The following is a 22,738-nucleotide window of genomic DNA, read 5'->3' as shown; positions in this document are numbered from 1 at the left end:
CGTTATGAAATGACTTATGTCTGTGTGTTATGAGACTACGTAGGTCTGTGTGGGTGTTTTTTTTACACTACTTAAGTCTTTGTTATGACACCATGTATGACTGGGTTAAAAGCTAAATCAAGCTACTTCTGTAGCTCTATTACAGACTCCACTGGTGATTTATCAACATTGTGGAAGAAGATGCATTGAAGTGTGGGAATACCTCCTCTTCACTGACTAAGTCATTTTAGACTCCAGCATCATCATTAGTCAGGATAAGCACTGCTTTGGCGGTAAAACTGACACCTTTTCCCCAGAGTGCATTCATTTGGTTCACTGGAAAATCAGTCTACTTCAATTGAGTCTCTGCTTTAATTTCACAAATGGTCCATAAATCCATTGTGGCTGATTTACTTGATCCTTTCCTGCTGCTTGATTGCTTTCAGCTCCAATAATCACAGATCCTCTGATATGTTTTACCTCTCAAATAACCCTAAGATATGGGAGGCAGCAAGTGTGCTAACCTCTACACAAAGGGCATGAAACATCTGACATGTAGCGTTTAGCAAAACCATTGCAAGCCATCATCAGCTGTCTTCTTAGATCTTTTCTACAGTCAATCTGGTTTCAGGCCGGGGCATAGCACCATCGCTGATGTTGTGAAAAGGTTTGGATAGAGCCAACTAAGAGAACCCTGGATAAGTGACTGCTAAATGATAAAAATATATTAGATGGTGCACTCGTCAACTGTGTCGTAGCATAAATATTTGGGAATCTGGATTGATGACCCTTCCTTACAAAAAACATATTGGTTCTGAAATTGAGAATTAGTGGCTTCCACTCTCTTGAATCCATTGGTAGTTGTTGCAGGGCTTTATGTACAGTTGGATATGACAAAATGATGGAAATAAATAAAAATAAAAATATGCTTGCTGTACAGGAACAAATCAAGCCTTTCATTAAATAGAAAACAAAAAAGCGTAGCATGCCTAGAAGAGCGAATGTCTCTTACTGAGTGAATGAGTGACTGACTATGCCTTGTTAAATGGCGTAGTGGTTAGAGAAATGAAATACAGAACAACTGGTCCTGTGTTCGGTCACTGTCAAAACAAATTATGCCTTACGATTTGTACAGGATAAACAAAAACTTCGCTGGCTACACGACTCTCTCGTCATTTCACTTGATGAAAAAGTCAGTCATCGTCACCTATATTGATAGTTATTGTATAAATGTAATTCACGAATGGCTAATAAACTTTTAAAACGGCCATTAGCAAAGGTCATACAGTTCATAGATGCTATTTGTGGTGGAGGTAAACTTAATAAGAAAAGTTAGTCAGTTAAACACAATGCTAAATGGAATATTCAAACTTTGCATGATGTTAAAGCATTACATGATGATTACAAATGATCTAATGTCGAGTCGCTATACTGACACTAGATAAGTGTGCAGTTCCGTGGTGTAGTGGCTAAAGACAGCCTCTCATGTTGGTGACCCTGCTTCAAATCCAGTGAGGACAACAACATTCATTACTTTCATTTGCAGGCAGGCTGAACTAGGCTTGCCTGGTTCCTTTTCTTGTTTGGGGTAGTTTTCTGCCCCTTCAATGTGGAACAATATGCAAAACACCCTCCAGATTGGTTCCTCTAGGGCTTTTCAGACATGCGTTTGGGTCCTTTTTACTGATGAATGTATTTGGTTTTCATGATTGGGTAAGGTAGGATTTTTTTATGTTTGCATGGGTTTAAAGTTTTTTTTTAATACAGTATATGTTACATAAGGTGTCTTATGGTAGATAACAGATCACTGTTGTCCATACAGATTAACAGTGTTTGGAAAGTCTAGTCTGTTGAAAGCCCAAAGTACGTCTGAACAGAAGTCATATTCAAACTGATTCTCTTCGTTATCAGTCAGTGTGATTGGTATTGGAGTATGTGTGAATGAGATGTGATCCTGTGTGTATGAGGTGTGATCCTGGGTGTATGAGGTGTGATCCTGGGTGTATGAGGTGTGATCCTGGGTGTATGAGGTGTGATCCTGGGTGTAAGAGGTGTGATCCTGGGTGTATGAGGTGTGATCCTGGGTGTATGAGGTGTGATCCTGGGTGTATGAGGTGTGATCCTGTGTGTATGAGGTGTGATCCTGTGTGTATGAGGTGTGATCCTGTGTGTATGAGGTGTGATCCTGGTTGTATGAGGTGTGATCCTGTGTGTAAGAGGTGTGATCCTGTGTGTATGAGGTGTGATCCTGGGTGTATGAGGTGTGATCCTGGGTGTATGAGGTGTGATCCTGTGTGTATGAGGTGTGATCCTGGGTGTAAGAGGTGTGATCCTGTGTGTATGAGGTGTGATCCTGGGTGTATGAGGTGTGATCCTGGGTGTATGAGGTGTGATCCTGTGTGTATGAGGTGTGATCCTGTGTGTATGAGGTGTGATCCTGGGTGTATGAGGTGTGATCCTGTGTGTAAGAGGTGTGATCCTGTGTGTATGAGGTGTGATCCTGTGTGTATGAGGTGTGATCCTGTGTGTATGAGGTGTGATCCTGGGTGTATGAGGTGTGATCCTGGGTGTATGAGGTGTGATCCTGGGTGTATGAGGTGTGATCCTGGGTGTAAGAGGTGTGATCCTGTGTGTATGAGGTGTGATCCTGGGTGTATGAGGTGTGATCCTGTGTGTATGAGGTGTGATCCTGTGTGTATGAGGTGTGATCCTGGGTGTATGAGGTGTGATCCTGGGTGTATGAGGTGTGATCCTGGGTGTATGAGGTGTGATCCTGTGTGTATGAGGTGTGATCCTGGGTGTATGAGGTGTGATCCTGGGTGTATGAGGTGTGATCCTGGGTGTATGAGGTGTGATCCTGGGTGTAAGAGGTGTGATCCTGGGTGTATGAGGTGTGATCCTGGGTGTATGAGGTGTGATCCTGGGTGTATGAGGTGTGATCCTGTGTGTAAGAGGTGTGATCCTGGGTGTAAGAGGTGTGATCCTGTGTGTATGAGGTGTGATCCTGGGTGTATGAGGTGTGATCCTGTGTGTATGAGGTGTGATCCTGGGTGTATGAGGTGTGATCCTGGGTGTATGAGGTGTGATCCTGTGTGTATGAGGTGTGATCCTGTGTGTATGAGGTGTGATCCTGGGTGTACTGATGAATGTATTTGGTTTTCATGATTGGGTAAGGTAGGATTTTTTTATGTTTGCATGGGTTTAAAGTTTTTTTTTAATACAGTATATGTTACATAAGGTGTCTTATGGTAGATAACAGATCACTGTTGTCCATACAGATTAACAGTGTTTGGAAAGTCTAGTCTGTTGAAAGCCCAAAGTACGTCTGAACAGAAGTCATATTCAAACTGATTCTCTTCGTTATCAGTCAGTGTGATTGGTATTGGAGTATGTGTGAATGAGATGTGATCCTGTGTGTATGAGGTGTGATCCTGTGTGTATGAGTTGTGATCCTGTGTGTATGAGGTGTGATCCTGTGTGTATGAGGTGTGATCCTGTGTGTATGAGGTGTGATCCTGGGTGTATGAGGTGTGATCCTGTGTGTATGAGGTGTGATCCTGGGTGTAAGAGGTGTGATCCTGTGTGTATGAGGTGTGATCCTGGGTGTATGAGGTGTGATCCTGTGTGTATGAGGTGTGATCCTGGGTGTATGAGGTGTGATCCTGGGTGTAAGAGGTGTGATCCTGGGTGTATGAGGTGTGATCCTGGGTGTATGAGGTGTGATCCTGGGTGTATGAGGTGTGATCCTGTGTGTATGAGGTGTGATCCTGTGTGTATGAGGTGTGATCCTGTGTGTATGAGGTGTGATCCTGGGTGTATGAGGTGTGATCCTGGGTGTATGAGGTGTGATCCTGGGTGTATGAGGTGTGATCCTGGGTGTATGAGGTGTGATCCTGGGTGTAAGAGGTGTGATCCTGGGTGTATGAGGTGTGATCCTGGGTGTTTGAGGTGTGATCCTGGGTGTATGAGGTGTGATCCTGGGTGTATGAGGTGTGATCCTGGGTGTATGAGGTGTGATCCTGTGTGTATGAGGTGTGATCCTGGGTGTAAGAGGTGTGATCCTGGGTGTATGAGGTGTGATCCTGGGTGTATGAGGTGTGATCCTGGGTGTATGAGGTGTGATCCTGTGTGTATGAGGTGTGATCCTGTGTGTATGAGGTGTGATCCTGTGTGTATGAGGTGTGATCCTGGTTGTATGAGGTGTGATCCTGTGTGTAAGAGGTGTGATCCTGTGTGTATGAGGTGTGATCCTGTGTGTATGAGGTGTGATCCTGGGTGTAAGAGGTGTGATCCTGTGTGTATGAGGTGTGATCCTGGGTGTATGAGGTGTGATCCTGGGTGTATGAGGTGTGATCCTGGGTGTATGAGGTGTGATCCTGTGTGTATGAGGTGTGATCCTGGGTGTATGAGGTGTGATGAGATGCTTCTCTCTATACTTCCATGAGCCTTTTCTCTGGGGTCTCAGTGTACCTTGTGGATCTGGACTCAATAACAGATTCAGGTGTTGTGAGTTGTTGCCCTGATCAGTGTCTCCTGACACTGTCATACACTTAGCCTGGGGCGTCTTCATTTTGACAAACAAAACGTTTCAGATTTCAGTCATTGGATGAAATAAATATACTTCCCTGCATGATATGTTCTGTTTGCTTCCAATGAAGCAATACAAATGAAAGTGCTCAGTGTGAATTAACTGAATCCTAATGTGGCACAGTTGTAATCACTCTGCTAGGATACCTGTTGAATATGTAGCTGATGACAAAAGGTTGTTGAGTCTGAATAATCAGTCCAGCTGCCATTGACCGGGCCTCAATGTATTTCTTCGCAGAGACGCATATGGCAGATGTGGTTCCCTGCGTGGAGGAGAAGCCTGATTATTTACTGTGAGTACGACAGAGGATGTGGCATCAAGTGTCCGCTTGGGAAAGCCAAGCTTAAGGTGTATAAAAACCCAGTGAGACCACACCCCCACCTTGTGGACATACTGGGAATCACGGGATAACACATGATCAGAACTGTTTGCCACTGATACGTACGAGTCGTTCTGTAGGACAGCGAAGCACTGAGGGGAAAAAAGAGCTGTATCATATTGAACTGACGGCTATATTGGTTAACATACACACGCTCACCGCATCCCAGAAGTGAACTGACGGCTATATTGGTTAACATACACACGCTCACCGCATCCCAGAAGTGAACTGACGGCTATATTGGTTAACATACACACGCTCACCGCATCCCAGAAGTGAACTGACGGCTATATTGGTTAACATACACACGCTCACCGCATCCCAGAAGTGAACTGACGGCTATATTGGTTAACATACACACGCTCACCGCATCCCAGAAGTGAACTGACGGCTATATTGGTTAACATACACACGCTCACCGCATCCCAGAAGTGAACTGACGGCTATATTGGTTAACATACACACGCTCACCGCATCCCAGAAGTGAACTGACGGCTATATTGGTTAACATACACACGCTCACCGCATCCCAGAAGTGAACTGACGGCTATATTGGTTAACATACACACGCTCACCGCATCCCAGAAGTGAACTGACGGCTATATTGGTTAACATACACACGCTCACCGCATCCCAGAAGTGAACTGACGGCTATATTGGTTAACATACACACGCTCACCGCATCCCAGAAGTGAACTGACGGCTATATTGGTTAACATACACACGCTCACCGCATCCCAGAAGTGAACTGACGGCTATATTGGTTAACATACACACGCTCACCGCATCCCAGAAGTGAACTGACGGCTATATTGGTTAACATACACACGCTCACCGCATCCCAGAAGTGAACTGACGGCTATATTGGTTAACATACACACGCTCACCGCATCCCAGAAGTGAACTGACGGCTATATTGGTTAACATACACACGCTCACCGCATCCCAGAAGTGAACTGACGGCTATATTGGTTAACATACACACGCTCACCGCATCCCAGAAGTGAACAGTGGAAAGTGAACGCAGAATTGTTAAAAGTCTTCTTCACTTTGTGGTTTAGGACCAAGTGTGCCGTGAGGCACTTGAAGGAAGCCTGATGAGATGATGTCCTTGTCCCTGTAGGATGTACGGCAGCATTTGCAGCCCAGAGCAGCGCCAGAGGTACCAGGAGGAGTTCTGTTCAGAGTACGATGAGTACAGAGACCTCCACGGCAGGATTGCCTCCATCACACACATGTTCATACAACTGGGATCCAAGATGGAGACACTGCCCCCAGGCTCACCGGAGCACAAGGTAGCTTCCCCATTGGGCCGGGCAAATCGACCTGGTCAGGTTGCTAGTTACCTGTCCACATTTCTGATCAGTCAGTGTTACATTTTACATAGCTAGTCGTAAATTGATGTTGCATTTTAATACATTTGTTAGGTATATTTTTAACTCATTTAACTTCGACTTTGGGCTGTCAGATTTCTATAACTAATGTTAGCTGCTAATTTTAGCTGCTGAAGCCTCTTCAGTCTTCTTGTGTCTGTTGCAACACTCATGGTTCTCAAAGGTTAAGACCTGCGACCCCCAGGAGTGCAGATGTTCACCTTGGCATGCTAAACCCTGCACACACGTGTTGGCACGCCAAGGTGAACACGGACACACATGAACACATCCCTATGCGTCAAACCTGTCAGCAGCCACAATCCGCTAGTGATGTTAGTTAATCAGAGTCGTGAGCAAGCTGAATCATTATGGGCTGCCTGTATGTAGAGGGAGTCGTGACTCAAGGCTGTCTGTCACTGGGTAGAGTTCTTTCCCCATTAAATACAGAGAAAAGTTACAGGTGTCTAATAATTGAAACCAAATCAAACTAAATTAGAAAACAAGCAAGTTATCCTAATTATTCTGTGCCTCTATCCTTTCTTGAAAAGTAATTACAAAAAGTAATAATCTGGGTTTCTTTTGTTTAATGGACATGTTATGTGCTGAAAATATTTCTGATTGTAACGTAACAGATTATTTAAAGTTTTTTATCCGTTACTTCTTTTACCCTAGACGCACACACACACACCCACACACACACCCACACACACACACCCACACACACTGTCACTATATGGCTCTTAATTGTGCCATTCATTTACATATAGTGGATATAAAAAGTCTACACACCCCTTGCACTCTTATGCAACCAGGTTGTTTTTATTTTTTATTTTTCCCCCTCAAAGATTTCAGTTTGTTTTTCAATTTAATTGTTCACATTTAATGTCACATTGAAGGTGAAAAAAGTTCTGACATGATTTATCTTTATCTCATTATTTTACATCACAAGAACCTGGCATTTTAACAGGGGTGTGTGGACTTTTTATATCCACTGTATACCTGCTGCTGTTACTATAGTAAACGTGGCATATCTTTGATATGTATGTCTTCGGTCATCTAGGTTATGCAAGAGCAGATTCTGGAGAAGTACAAGAGGTATAGAAAGGTAAGATGCATGATGGTCCTGGTGTAGCCATGTTCTAAATCCAATACAGAACGGTGTTATAACCTACAGTACAATGCACCAATAAAGGTGTGGGAAGCCTCAAGTGCTCCTCTGGTTGCCTTTCACTGCATCTTCAATACAAAGCTGCCACTTTGAGATGTTCATAACATGTCTCATGATGACCTGTCTGGCTTTGTCTCGGTAGAAGTTCCCTGGATATCGAGATGAGAAGAAGCGCTGTCAATATCTCCATCACAAACTGGCACACATCAAACAACTCATACAGGACTACGATGACAACCATACACTGTAGCCTGACGTCTCATCTCATAGCCCTGACCTCTCATAGCCCTGACCTCTCATCTCATAGCCCTGACCTCTCATAGCCCTGACCTCTCATCTCATAGCCCTGACCTCTCATAGCCCTGACCTCTCATAGCCCTGACCTCTCATAGCCCTGACCTCTCATTGCCCTGACCAATGACCTGTCTTAGCCCTGACCTCTCATAGCCCTGATCTCTCATAGCCCTGACCTCTCATAGCCCTGACCTCTCATAGCCCTGACCTCTCATAGCCCTGACCACTCATAGCTCTGACCTGTCTTAGCCCTGACCTCTCATCTCATAGCTCTGACCTCTCATCTCATAGCCCTGACCTCTCATAGCCCTGACCTCTCATAGCCCTGACCTCTCATCTCATAGCCCTGACCTCTCATCTCATATCCCTGACCTGTCATAGCCCTGACCTCTCATCTCATATCCCTGACCTGTCATAGCCCTGACCTCTCATCTCATATCCCTGACCTGTCATAGCCCAGACGTCGGTGGACCAGATATTCTGCTGACGGGCTCCTTGAGCAACATGATGAATAGTCATGACAAAGGCATTTTCACTTCATAGCCCTGTAGCGTTGACCACAGACACTCAGATCCTCCCATAGCACTTTGACCACAGACACTCAGATCCTCCCATGGCACTGTGACCACAGACACTTAGATCCTCCCATAGCACTGTGACCACAGACAATCAGATCCTTCCATAGGACTGTTACCACAGACACTCAGATCCTCCCATGGCACTGTGACCACAGACACTTAGATCCTCCCATAGCACTGTGATCACGGACACTCAGATCCTCCCATGGCACTGTGACTACAGGCACCCAGATCCTCCCATTAAAGCTCTTATAAATCTCCAACTGAGATTTCAGAGGTCCAACCCCACTGCCCCATTTGGATGATGAAGTTCCAACCCCGCTGCCCCTATTGGACAATGACATTCCAACCCTATTGCAATTCATTGACAAATAAATGACCAATGAAAAAAGATCCCCCTTCTGAACTAATAGTATTTTATGGACCAAATGTAGCTCACTTGAATCGTATTGTACAAGCCAGACATGAGTGAATGATCCTCTGGTGACCGTACCTGTCCACATTAGTTGATCATACACACAAACCCTTGGGCTTGTCACTCCTGTCGGCTGTAGTCCAGGTACACTAAGTCTTTTTGATCCTCCTGTGTTTCCATTCTGTGAATGACTGTTGTATTTTCTTGAAGGTGCTGAGCTCCTCCTCAGTGTGTGTCGATTCTCCAGGGGTACCTTGCTCTCTGTCCTCAGCTTGCCCCGCCTGTCATGGCCCCCGGGGATTTTAGTGAAATGTCACTGAAGTGTTTGTGAATGTTTCGGTAATACAGGGGCAATGTTATGAAAGAGAGAAAATATCTCTCAGAAAACAATGCTGTCTTGTCTGCTTTAGTTAGGACTCACTTTGCCACAGATCACTTTACACTGCTCTAACTTTTGTATATTTGGAAAAGGATTTATATAAATCATTGTTTTAGGAAGGGCTGCAGTGAAACTAATTGACCTGCCATTTCAACCTAATCTTACACAAAAAACGCACAAATTAATCTGAACACAAAACGCATTGAACAATGAGATTTGTAGTTTCACTGTTGCCTCTACTAACTTTTTTTTTATATCCATCTTGACTTTCATTGCGAATTCCACATTCAAATTAATTTGTAGGTATTCTTCCTGAGACACTGTTGGTCATTTTGCACTGACTGAATGTGTGGCCTCACTCAATGTTGTAGAAGCCTTAAAAACCACAATCTAACAAACCGCCGACACTACATTTTATTGCAGTCTGCTGACACATTTTCCTGCTCCATTTGGCTAGTGGATCTTTCTGCAGCATCTCAAAACAGGACAAGATTATTGAGCACATTTCATGTGTTTACCAAATTGTCACGAAAGTGTGTTTTGTTCAAAGGATGGTGAAACACTTGATGGAGCTGCCCCCTGGCACCATATTCATGCCATTCACACTCCTGGTACTGCCATGAGTTTGATTTAGATAACATTCACTATTATTATTTTATAATGTATCTTATGGCTCTGAGGTGAACCTGGTTTTATGGCAAGGGATCAGAGATTTTTACAAATATAAGTCTCATTTAGCGGACACTTATCCAGAATGACTTACAGTTTTCAATGCATACATTTAAAACTGTGATGTTGGACAAGGGGTGAGAATTATCATTCACGGACTGAGGTCATTTTAACAACAGCTTGTTTGGGTTCATTTGTTTTGAAAATTACATTTGCATCAACATCAATGTTTTGAAATTACATTTTACAAATGTGTCCTTTTTGGCAACTGATGTTCAAATGTGAAACAATAAAAAACAATGTTTATATTTATAAGAGTGTTTTTCTTTGCTGAGTGCGAGTTATGTTCCTGAGTGCATTTTCTGGTTTTTCTGTTGCCATGGAGAGTGATGGGTTGGGTCAATAGAGATGGCTAAAATGTAACTGGAAAGTCCCACATTCTAGAATTGACATCCTCAGTTTTTAAACATTTGATTAATTTAACAGGGGGACAATATAGTTGGTGCATTAAAATAATTATAGTTTGGTGGGACAAAGACAATTCAGTAATGGTGAGCACACCTTACTCCGTTTAGTAGCTGTCACAATACAACGCAGAATGCCTGGACACAGTCCTTAGGTGTTGTGTATATTGGCCATTACAAACCATGGTGTTCAAATCCTGAATGCTGATTGGGCAATAGCTGTGGTATATAAGAATGCTGGTTTATAATTGCAATAAGGCAACTTGGAGGTTTAAGGCATATTGCCAATATACCACAGCTTACACTGCAATGCTTGGTGCACAAGGAGAGCTTATAGCTGTCATATATTGGCCATATACCCCACCCCTTCTGCTATAATGCTTTTTGGTCTACTGACTGCCCAGTGAGTAGGTGAACATGTTCCGAGTGGAACATGTTCAGCTAATATTCCCTGTCTCAACCAGGATGTCCAAAACTAATTTGGACGCCATTACTAAGATCTCCAACTTCTTGATATTCATATTTTTTTAGCCTGTATAGTTAATCACATGAAATAAAGTCAACATAATCTATTGTTTTTAATCACCATTAATTTCAGACCATATGGTTGTGTGGTAACTCATCATGACAAGATCAAAAGACCTATATGGGGACCTCAGAAGAAATATTATTAATACAGAAGCCTGGGATGGCTAACATCCATATCCAAGCTATTCGAAGTACATTATTTCACTGTCCAACAGATCATCTACAAGTAGACAAAATTCCAGACCACTGGCAATCTACATAGGACAGGTCGTCCAAGAAAAATGTCAACCCAGTAGCTGACCAAAAGATTATAGAATTTTCTAAGAACCCCTGGAAAACATTAAGGAATTTACAAACATCTCCTGCCACAATCAATGTAGAAATGCATGTGTCAACTGCCAGAAGGAGACTTTAAAAACTGGGTTTACATGTGAGTTCAGAAAGGAAGAGGTCTCTAATCTCAAAAAAGAAAAAAACTATCAAGACACAAAGAAACATTAACAAACGTAATGCTTACATGGTTTTTATTGAATACATAGTGAAGACAAAAGTAGCAGGTTGTAAATACATGCGATAGCGTACATGTAATCAATATTATGCAAGTGAGCAAGCATTCCAGTTTTTACAGTCACTGATCATTCTTTCAATACCCATGAAATTATCTTTGTATGTGGTATATTTTGTGACATCCTACTACCTATAAGAAATGTCTATCATGTTTCAGGGGATGCCTTCCACTGCATTTATAATGAGATCAGGATTCTATCATGTTTCAGGGGACGCCTTCCACTGCATTTATAATGAGATCAGGATTCTATCATGTTTCAGGGGACGCCTTCCACTGCATTTATAATGAGATCAGGATTCTATCATGTTTCAGGGGATGCCTTCCACTGCATTTAAATTGAGATCAGGATTCTATCATGTTTCAGGGGATGCCTTCCACTGCATTTATAATGAGATCAGGATTCTATCATGTTTCAGGGGATGCCTTCCACTGCCCTTATAATGAGATCAGGATTCTATCATGTTTCAGGGGATGCCTTCCACTGCATTTATAATGAGATCAGGATTCTATCATGTTTCAGGGGATGCCTTCCACTGCCCTTATAATGAGATCAGGATTCTATCATGTTTCAGGGGACGCCTTCCACTGCATTTATAATGAGATCAGGATTCTATCATGTTTCAGGGGATGCCTTCCACTGCATTTATAAAGAGATCAGGATTCTATCATTTGCTGTTTACATTATGAGCAAAATTTAAAAATACAGAAAAATGTCACAGAGAAAATAAATTGTCACCATTTATTAAGACATTGACGGTTGAGGATTCATCTCAGGTTTCTTAAACACAGGACTTTTGTTGAAGAAGGTAGTATTCACGGAATCTGTCCCCATAATCTCTGTATCCTCTGTGGCAATACAAGCCAGACCTCGTGTTAAACAGTTTCCCGGTGACACCTTCGTTAGTCCTACAAGAAAGAAAGTGGAAAAAGGTTATTTTGTCAAATGTAATGTTCTGTGACAATAGGACACTCAAGTTGGATAAAACCAACCACTTGGCCCAGTGTGATCTAGAGGTCTAAGCTGTTGCCTCCAGTACACATGTACAAGGTTTGCAACAGTCACAGTTCAAAATAGAAAAACAATATAAAAACAATTAAATTGAAGCCCTTCCATTTATAAAGCATTGTAATGCAAGCATTTCAATATTGTTGACAAGCTTCTGTTCATTGATGGACTCTGTAAAAGTACTTGTGACAACTGCTGATGTAAAAAGGGCTTTATAATATAAATCGGATCGATTCATTGATACACAAGAAACTGACCCGCTGCTCTTTAAGCAAAAACTTTCCTCTTCCACCAGTTTCCTGTCTGATATAACATAACATGCCATGATAAACACCACTGAAAACCCATTTTCCTAATCTTATGTATCTGTGACATGGTCTAACAATGGAAATACGTTCTTACCTGCAAACAGACATTGAGTCCCTGACCATCACTGCATCTTTGTTACTAGGATTGCCTTTGTATATCCATTCCACTCCTTTACCATTACAGGGGTCGACAAGAATCTGTAGAGACACAGAGGCATGGAGAGCAATATACGTAAAAATACTAAAATATTTCCAAGGAAAGACCACACGTAAATTCCTTGTTTTTTCAAGGAAATGTTGAACAAACACAGTTGCGGGCAGAATTATTGGCACCCTTGCACCATTTAAATAACTCACAACTGGCTCTTTAATAATCTGAAATACCAAGAGTGTGCAAAGGGTGGCCACTATTGTCATGGTACGGTGAGCAGCAGCGCCATCGTTCCGTACATTCTCAGTTTCCATCATCACATGAATGCATCCCGGACTTGTTTTGTCACATGTCTTCAATTATCATTCACACCAGGTCCCTGTTTGCTAATTTGTAAGTGTTTAAATGTTTCCCCTCTGCGGGTCATTGTTGTTGTCAGTGTTTGCCGTTGTGTGTTGCTGTTATACGTAAGTTTCGTTAGAGCTTTATGTGCACTCGTTTCGCTGCTTTAGTCAGCCATTTTCTTTCATTGTATTTTTTGTGCTCGGTGTTTGTTTGTTTCCTTCATTAAAAATAACATCACCGACTACCTCTGCCTGCACCTGGTTCCTTGCTCCTGCAACACCGCATTCGTTACAACTATAAAGAATCTAATGTATCAATATTTATTTGTTTAACACTTTTTAACTGGTACTAAAATGTTTCCATTAATTACTCTTTGCATTCGCTTAAACACCATAAAATTGGCTATACTGTCTTCATAATTAATTATACAGTTTGCAATGCACGAGTGAGGGAAGGATGGAACGGGAGATTGACAGACGGATCGGTGCAGATTCTGCAGTAATGCGGTCGATGTATCGGTCTGTCGTGGTGAAGAAAGAGCTGAGCCGCAAGGCGAAGCTCTCGATTTACCGGTCAATCTACATTCCTACTCTCACCTATGGTCATGAGCTTTGGGTCATGACCGAAAGGACAAGATCCCGGATACAGGCGGCCGAAATGAGCATTCTCCGCAGGGTGGCTGGGCAATCCCTTAGAGATAGGGTGAGAAGCTCGGTCACCCGGGAGGAGCTCGGAGTAGAGCTGCTGCTCCTCCACATCGAGAGGGGTCAGCTGAGGTGGCTTGGGCATCTGTTTCGGATGATATTGCAACCAGGCCTCTGGACAATGTCTGGCCTCTGGACAATGTCAGGCCTCTGGACAGGAAATGGGGCGGTGTCAGGCCTCTGGATAGTAAATGGGGCGGTGTCAGCCCTCTGGATAGTAAATGGGGCGGTGTCAGGCCTCTGGGCAGGAAATGGGGTGGTGTCAGGCCTCTGGGCAGGAAATGGGGCGGTGTCAGGCCTCTGGGCAGGAAATGGGGCGGTGTCAGGCCTCTGGGCAGGAAATGGGGCGGTGTCAGGCCTCTGGGCAGGAAATGGGGCTCTGTCAGGTCTCTGGACAGGACGTGGAGCAGTGTCAGGCCTCTGGACAGGAAATGGGGCGGTGTCAGGCCTCTGGACAGGAAATGGGGCGGTGTCAGGTCTCTGGACAGGAAATGGGGCAGTGTCAGTACTCAGGACAGGAAATGGGGCGGTGTCAGGTCTCTGGACAGGACGAGGGGCAGAGTCAGGCCTCTGGACAGGAAAAGGGGCAGTGTCAGGCCTCTGGACAGGAAATGGGGTGGTGCAAGATTAAAGTATCCTAACCAAAGCTAGTAACTACCGGCAAGAGAGTAGGTGACATGGAGTACATAGTGTTGGGAGTAGGTGACATGGAATAAATAGTGTTGGGTGTAACCTGAAAACTATTTGAAAACTACTGAAAACTATTTTGCATTATAATCATGTTGTATAATCATGTGTTCATGCATGTAAATAAACATTTTGCTGTAGTTTACCAGTTTTGTTCTTTTTTTTATATAAATATTTTTGTTTGCAATTCTCAAACTTTGTCTTTTAATAGGTTTGATTTTGATCTCAACAACCAATATTTCACTTTTGTTTGAAAGTATTATTTTTATGTCTACAACTTTATTTTTCATGTTTATGATTTTTACATTGTTTTATTCAGTCATATGGTGGGATGTTGACGCCATAGTTGAAGTTCTGTAAAATGACGAAGTATGGTGTTGGCAGCGTCATGTTGTGGGGATGCTTCTCACTTGGGCAAGATTACTATTTTATACTCCAATACAACTATTATTATGAGCAAGCATTCCTTCAGCAGCCTCAAATGATATTTGGGATTCCAGGTGCATTCATAAGCTGCAGCTTATGATGTCCCCTGCATCATAAGCTGCTGTTTAAGCAAGTCTGCCCATGTTGAAGCAAACTCTGGATTCAACTCAATGTTTTAATTAATAGACAGATGCTATAATCACTACATTAACTATTGCCCCCCTGCTAAGTAGTAAAGAGGCTTAGTGTAATATTTTACATTTTAATTTGATTGGCAGATGTGCTTTAGCATTGCCACCCAGGCATATACCAGGGCAACTTTGTTATTTCTGCATGACAATAACACATATGGCTTTGTTTCATTGTGTTACCTCAAAAGATGGATTTCTATACTCTCTCCAGGCCCAGTCATAATTACAGTGTAGTTTTCCCCAATGTTTGTACACCCATCCTCCTTGGAATTGGTCATCTGGCCCTCTAGTCCTACACACAACATATCCTTGTGGAGACTTGACCGCATCTGTAATAAGAGAACTTAGTTATGTTTTATCATTTGTTCATGACTAGGTTTATTATTCCTATCGTTTTTTCACTGTCATTTTACTTATTTGTTAACTCCTAAAGAATAGCATTTGTTTACTTACTTTGGGGTATGCTTGATGTGCTCATCCAACGCAGGTTCTGTCTATTGCAGCCTTTGCCGTTTGGATCCCCAATCCAAGGACCCACACACGTACATTTGGAGATGTGATTAGTGGTGGCGCATTTTGTGTTGACTCCACAGGACTGGAAACTGCATCCATCCTTGCACTCACCCCCACTACACACTTGGTCACTTCTACAAGCAGTGTGACTTGTGCATCTGTCACAACTGCTGGGTAAAGTGAACGACGCACATGGCTGTTTTTTACAAGTCAAAGTCACACTGGTGGCACCGTTTGTAAAGGCCCATCCTTTAGAACAGGACGCTGTGCAGTTTGTTCCTCCATCATTATTCTTGCATTCTATGGTCCCTTGCCCAATAGCCAGTGTAGTTAGACACACAGGGAGATTACTCCACTTTCCTTTAGAGCATGTGACATGCTTTGGGTAAGGCTGGAAACCATCTGTACACTTGAGTTGTACCTGCTGTTGGTCAGTGCTGTGGTATGGCTTCACACAGTTACTATTAGACAGTTTCTCAGCCTGGAGTGGGCCACAACCATTGTTGTTAAACAACATCCACTGTTGAGAAACATAGTTTTTAAATGTTTTACTGATGCCGGCTATGCTCTGTCTTTCACCATTCATCACCAGATACTTCAACCAGGCTGAGATGGCTTCCTTTTCAAGGGCAAACATGTAGCGCACAGAATAATCTAACCACTCACTATATGCTATAGAACACTCAATTGGGTTGCCTGGTTTCTGCAACAGAAGTGATTTCCGAATCATATCCAGTATGTTACTGCTATCACCAAATCCTTTACCTTGCATCATTTCGTTGAATTTATTCAGCATGAAATGTAATTCTTTCCCCTTCTTAAATGTTATTCCAACTTCCGATAAGTAGTGGTTTGTGGATATATTTTCAGCTTGTAGTTCTAAATGCAACTTTTTTACATAGCGGAATTTCTGTATCACATCATTGTACTTGATAAATACTTTTGTCCAATCAATTTCATTATGAATATTTTCAAATTGTGCCCTTGTGTAGTCTTGAAGGTCTTTGATACTGTAATAGATGCTGGTCAAATCCGGTACAGGCATAAATACAATGCTATCAAGTTGGGCTTCTATAGCTGCAAAGTCAATCAGATCTCTTACGCTTTCCTCACAGGTTGGACCATGAAACATTCTGGGGCATTGACAGAATCCCTGTGTTGTGTCTTTGAGTCGTTTGCACTTTCCACCATTGAGGCATTTTGTTGCTGTGCAAGGGTCCTGTTCGACACTGGCCTTAACTTTCATAAAGACAGCAATTATCTCAAGTGACATACACTGTTTCTCCACAATGCCTATAGTAGATGTTTGAGCAAAACCTTTCTCGTAATGAATGTGGATGAAGTCAATATATTTGATTAAATCTTCATTGAAGACCTTTTCTACACCATCATTTTGGATTTGCCAACATGAATCTAAGAACTGATGATTCATAGCATTTGATATCTTATCTTGAGTGGCCCTATCTACTTTAAAGCCTTTCTCTCGATGAATGAGGTGAACGGTTTTGTCTTGGACAGTAAGATCCACAGAGTTTCCACTGTTCCACTCATTAGAATCTGTGTCATGCACTATAACTGTCCAATCATACCAGTTATACTTCAGGTCCAGTTTGTTCTTGATTTTATTGGCTAGCTCGTAGTTGTCTGAGAATTTCTCTGTCCCAATTTCCACTGCATCTTTTTTAGCCCACGTAGCAAAGTCTTCGGCACACTGAATCACAGCATCCTTCATCTCAGTAAGCATTGTGGACAACTTTTCAACACTTTCTTCAGCAACAGCAGCCCCATCAAAGCCTCTCAAGATATCATTATACACATTCAACTGCAAGCCTTTAACCATGAGACTCAAAAAATAGGCAGAATATCTCATCACAATCTTGATGTCGCCTTTTGACTTCTCAATGACTAGTTTTAGGAGATTCTTATTTAAGCTCTCATTGTTTTTCTCTGTGAGGTACTGATAGAAGTTAGTGACACTGTTACGTGTTCCAGCATTGTCATAGTATCTGGTGAATGCTTCAGCGTAACTGCCCTTTTTTTCTGTATCGGCTGAAGGAGCGTTTTCCAAAAGCTTTGTCAACTCGATCCAGGTGTTCTTAATGACACTCTCATCTTTGCCATATGAGGTCGTGTAGGTCACCCAATTTATCTGGTCTTTAAGGTCTTCAAATTTCAGTGCGATTGAGTCTAGTTTTCTGTTCACCTCTGAAAACTGTTCTTTCATGAATGCCATGTTTGGATCTTCTAGTGGAATTAAGGCAAAAATAAAACTAAGCAGTGCACCAACAAAACCGAAACTTGATGCAACCTTCGACAGACCATCCATTATTTTTAAGGCCTTGCTGAAGCCCTTGGCGATGTCTTGACTCTGATCTAGAAATGTATTTAGTTTATCTAGGCCATCTCCGAATTCTTTTATGGTACTTAATGCTTTTTCAACCTTTGGAATGTTCTCAGCAGGTATGTCAGCTTTGGAGAAGCTGCAGTATAGGAGTAGAAAGAGCACAGCGATGAAGGCCTTTGCAGATCCCATGACATCAATTCTGTGAAAAAATTATCTCTGTGAATATTACTAACAGGTTCCTCAATAACGTAAAGTACCACACTATCATTTGCTTTCTCATCAGCGCCTATTTCAAGACTCATCACTCTTGTTAACTGCCCGTTGCTGTATAAAGAATGCTGGATACACTGGTATCAACCATTGCATTTTAGGTAAATCCCCAATCTACTTCAGCTCACTCTTCAACATTTGCTATTCTAGTAGTGTGTTCTCATAGATATTTCACACTGATTGAATCTAAAGCCAACATTTCCTTTGGCGGATGTTATTTTCTGTTTTCTGCCTTCAATGACTGGAACAAATTGTAAAAGACTCTTGAAGTCAAAACTTTCATCAGAAAATGTTTTAAATAAATGAATAGACATTTATATATAAGAATTAGGCATCTCAAACCAAAGCCCAATTAAATACATTTTCGAGACCAAAATTTAAAAAGAAAAAAGCGCTATGAGCACTTCTACTCAAAGCCTTTTAGTGAATAAATTTACCACAATAAAGTTAACAACTTCCTTCTTAAAAACTAAAATTACACCCTTTACCCAACATCGTGAAATTAAATGTGTTACTGCATCACTGTTTTCAAATTGGAATATAGTTCCTGAAAAAAATTAGGAGACCATTTCACCTTTCACTTTCAGTAGGGTTAAAATTAAGAGACCACTGCAAATTGAACGCTTCTGTTCATCACTCAAAACGTTCCTTTAAAATTTTTGTGGAAAGGAAAGGAAAAAGTTGCAGTAGTCTTAAATTTTTTTCCGGAGCTGTATGTCTATTTATGTACCATTTTTGTACATGTATAATTAAACTAAGTAGCAACACAAAACAACATTTTCAAATGTTTTCTCATTGAAAGTAGCTGCTAAAAACAAAAACAAATATTTTAAAAAACTAAAATACATTACATTTTTCTCTTGAGCCCAGCCCAAAAAATATCCAAAATCTGTAATCCACCAAATCATGCTAACAAAATAAAGTGTGCCAGGCTATTCTGGCCCTAAATAATTATTTAAATCCACACAAAAATAGGAATATCTCCAAAAGGCTGAATGTGCCGTTGCTTTTAATTTTTATCAGGTAAATATCCTAAGAACACATTCTTATTTACAACAGCAGCCTTAAAGCAGTTAGGGTAAATGGTCTTGCTCAGGGACGGAATGACATGGGTTTTTACCTTGTCAGCTCCGGGATTTGAGCCAGCAACCTACTGTATTATGATCACTTACGGAAATGTAGTTGAACTACTAAACTGTCTATTTTGTTGTTTGCTTTGTTACAAAAATAGATTCTTACACTATTCTGCTCTGATTCAGTCTTACCAGCTTGGAGCTTCTTTGTGGTCTTGTCCTGGTTACGACCTGTCAGAAAGGTGATCTTGTTCTGGTTATGATCTGTCTCTCAGACTGTGGTAGAATTTAATATCTGTGCAGAATTTATATAGACAGACATGGTGTGTTTTTTTCAGTTGAAAAAAATGAATATTTGCAATTGCTGAACATTTCTTGTCAATGATTAACCAAGTACTTTACCAGAATATTGACATACCGGGACTGTTTCTTTTTTTATTACTGATAGTCAACTCTCAGTCCAGCATACGAAGAGTAAAGATCCTCAAAAAAATAATGGATGAAAAAATAATCTTGTTATGCCTTTTTATTTCATGGCCACATATCATGGGCAAATGTCAAAATTATTCTGGCATATAGTGCTTGTACAACATTTAAGTAATTTAATAGACATTTTTATCCAGAGACAGTAAGTTCATAGAGGTTCATAAATGTTATGTACTGGCTCCTTCTTTTATCCACTGTTTTTGTTAAATCTACAGCCTCTTTCACAAAATATTAAAATGTAAGCACTAAGGTTTAAGTTGCACTCTCCCTTCCCTCCTAAGATATGTGATTAGTTGTCCTCAAACTATCAATTGCAGACAGCAGCAAGTGAAATATCAGTTATTCACTGATTGCTTTAATTCAGATTATGTCCACTAAGTGAAAGCAAATTCAGGATTTCCCCATTAGAGACAAACTTTTTTTGTAATACACATTTTGTCAAAGGTTCTTAAAAGTTTTTTTGTTGGTGCTGAGCATTCCAGGTGAAACTGTTAAGAGTTAACTGTTCTTAAGTTTTAAGTAAAGCATTTCCTGACTCATTGATGCATGAAAACTTGTAAAATCACCTCACATAGAGCAATGGGATGAAGCCATTAAAAACATGCTTAGCTTTCCATGTTTTGTATGGCATTGTCTCTGGTGGCCATGTGGTAGGTTTGTTGGCTTTTATTCCAATGGCTCAGGTTCAATGTCATATGCAACATGAAACACATTTTCATAACATTCCCATTTAATTGGAAATTGGGCAAGAATTTACAAACCATACAGTGGGTATAGAAAAGAATCACCCCCCTTCAAAATAATCACATTTTGTTGCTTTGCAGCCTGAAATGAAAAAGGACAAAAACAATGTTTGTTTTATTCAGCTGTACAACTTATAACAACCTAGTGCAAGATAAGGTAAAGGTGTTATGGTCAGATGAGACTAAAATTGAATTGCAAAATACTGTCAAATTCTTGAGGAAAATCTGCTGTTCTCCGCCAGAAAGTTGTAAATGGGAAGATTTACCTTCCAACATGACAATGACCCAAAGCACACAGCAAAACTGACCACACAGTGGTTGAAGGAGAAAAAGGTGAATGTCCTTGCATGGCCTAGTCAGAGCCCGGACTTAAACCCCATTGAAAATCTGTGGAATGACTTGAAGACAGCAGTCCACAAACGGTCACCATCAAATTTAATTGAACTTGAGCAGTTCTGCAAAGAAGAGTGGTCAAATATTGCAACGTCTAGACGTTTCAGTTTGTTTTTCAATTGAGTTTTTCACATTATAGGTCACATTAAAAGTGGAAAACGTTCTGACATGATTTATCTTTGTCTCATTCTTTTACATTTTAACAGGGGTGTGTAGACTTTTTACATCCTGGGATATAAAAAGCCCAGTCCAGGGACCAGAAGTACTGATGGCCATTTGAGGCTTCATTTCCGTTCTTCTGCTAGCAGAGCTAACTGCTAAGATTTTCTTTTTCAAAATAAACACCATCATTGAAATATATAGGGCGATATAGTTAACAATCTATTCTCTCATTTTATGTTTAATGTCCATTCCAATGCTATTCTTGTCTCTTCTTTTCACAGACTAAATTGTTAACTATATTGCCTTATAAATGTAAATGATAAGTTTTATTGTTATAAAGAAAATCTGAGGGCTGCCAGCATAATATCCTGCTGCTAAAATAACGCTAATGAAGCCTTGAATGGTCATCACTTGCCAGATGTCCTTGTGAAAGTTTTGGGGTCTCATTTTCTTAACTGTCCTGTTGTTTGACGAATCATAATTTAAAATCATGTTTGGGAATCATGGACACCATGTCCTCCCCCCATGGCATGGGTGACTTGCACATCTGTGAAGGCTTAATCTGTGAAGGCTTTAATTAATTAATGCTGAACAATATATACATGTTTTTAGAAAGCATGTGCTGCTATCCTGATGAAGTCTTTTTCAGGGAAGGTCTTGCTTATTTCATTAAGACAACGCCAAACAACATTCTGTATTGCAACAGCATGGCTCCAGAGTAAATGAGACTGGCTGCTAAACTGGCTGCTAAACTTGGCGCATTATGAAATGAAAAATAGGAAAAAGGAAACCGCAAACTGCTGAGCAGCTGAAATCCAATATCAAGCAAGAATGGGAAAAGATTTCACATTCGGAACTACAGCAATTGGTCTTCTCAGTTCCCAAATGGTTAGAGTGTTGTTAAAAAAAGAGGTGATGCAACACAGTGGTAAATATGTATTTTTCCAAAAACAATGACATTTCTCAGTTTCAAAATTTGATGTCTAAATTATTTGCACATCTTGGATTCTGTTTATATTTGCATTTTACACAGCGTCCCAATTTTTTGGGAAACAGGGTCGTAAATTAATTTTTACTGATTTGTTAAATTATACTAGTCTTATATAAAACTACTGTTACTTGCTTATGCTTTAGGACCATAATGATGGCCTTTGGCCTGGCTACAGAAATTATACAACCACTTTCTTGTTTGTATATGAACTATTGGATTGGATGCTGGCAATAAAAATATGTTTATATAAGTATACTACAGGAGTGCTGTGCTATCTTTGTTTGTGGTGTTCTATTTACTGTCAAAATTCAGCAGACATAGTTCCAGAGAGGTGGCATGTCAAATGCAACAGGTGTTCCTGATTACCTTTAAGCAAACTTTCAAATGATAATAAGGGTTTGCTTGAACATTCAAATGAACCTTGATGCTGACATGTTCTATTAGACCATATGAGAAAAAAACTTTCAACTTCAAATGTGCAGGAGCTTGTGGAGACCGGGTGAAATTGTTAAATTCTTTACATTTTCCTTCATAACTCAGACTATTTAAAATACACTAGTCAT

At 41.0% G+C, this 22,738-nt stretch overlaps 2 protein-coding genes across 3 annotated transcripts in view; one reads left to right on the top strand and one right to left on the bottom strand.

The window, feature by feature from the left end:
• Positions 1 to 10,134, top strand: part of LOC105016653 (RNA polymerase II elongation factor ELL2) — a 41,353-nt gene extending 31,219 nt beyond the window's left edge. For both annotated transcript variants that reach the window (XM_010880634.5, XM_029114322.2), the window contains 4 exons: positions 4,805 to 4,859; positions 6,070 to 6,241; positions 7,380 to 7,424; positions 7,630 to 10,134. In XM_010880634.5, the coding sequence (XP_010878936.4) occupies positions 4,805 to 4,859; positions 6,070 to 6,241; positions 7,380 to 7,424; positions 7,630 to 7,737 (380 nt within the window). In that variant the 3' untranslated portion in view covers positions 7,738 to 10,134. The remainder of the gene's footprint in view (positions 1 to 4,804; positions 4,860 to 6,069; positions 6,242 to 7,379; positions 7,425 to 7,629) is intronic.
• Positions 10,135 to 11,321: 1,187 nt separating this feature from the next.
• Positions 11,322 to 19,671, bottom strand: LOC105016654. The gene is made up of 5 exons (XM_010880635.5): positions 19,593 to 19,671; positions 15,654 to 18,256; positions 15,381 to 15,529; positions 12,791 to 12,894; positions 11,322 to 12,288 (listed from the first exon to the last, which is right to left on the bottom strand). The coding sequence occupies exons 2-5, from the start codon at positions 18,244 to 18,246 to the stop codon at positions 12,162 to 12,164; spliced, it is 2,973 nt and encodes a 990-aa protein (XP_010878937.4). The 5' UTR covers positions 18,247 to 18,256; positions 19,593 to 19,671; the 3' UTR covers positions 11,322 to 12,161.
• Positions 19,672 to 22,738: the final 3,067 nt, after the last annotated feature.

Source organism: Esox lucius, chromosome 17, assembly GCF_011004845.1.
Source record: "Esox lucius isolate fEsoLuc1 chromosome 17, fEsoLuc1.pri, whole genome shotgun sequence".
Classification (NCBI taxonomy): domain Eukaryota; kingdom Metazoa; phylum Chordata; class Actinopteri; order Esociformes; family Esocidae; genus Esox; species Esox lucius.
Note: the sequence above shows the minus strand (reverse complement) of the source record. Positions and strands in the feature narration are given on the sequence as shown.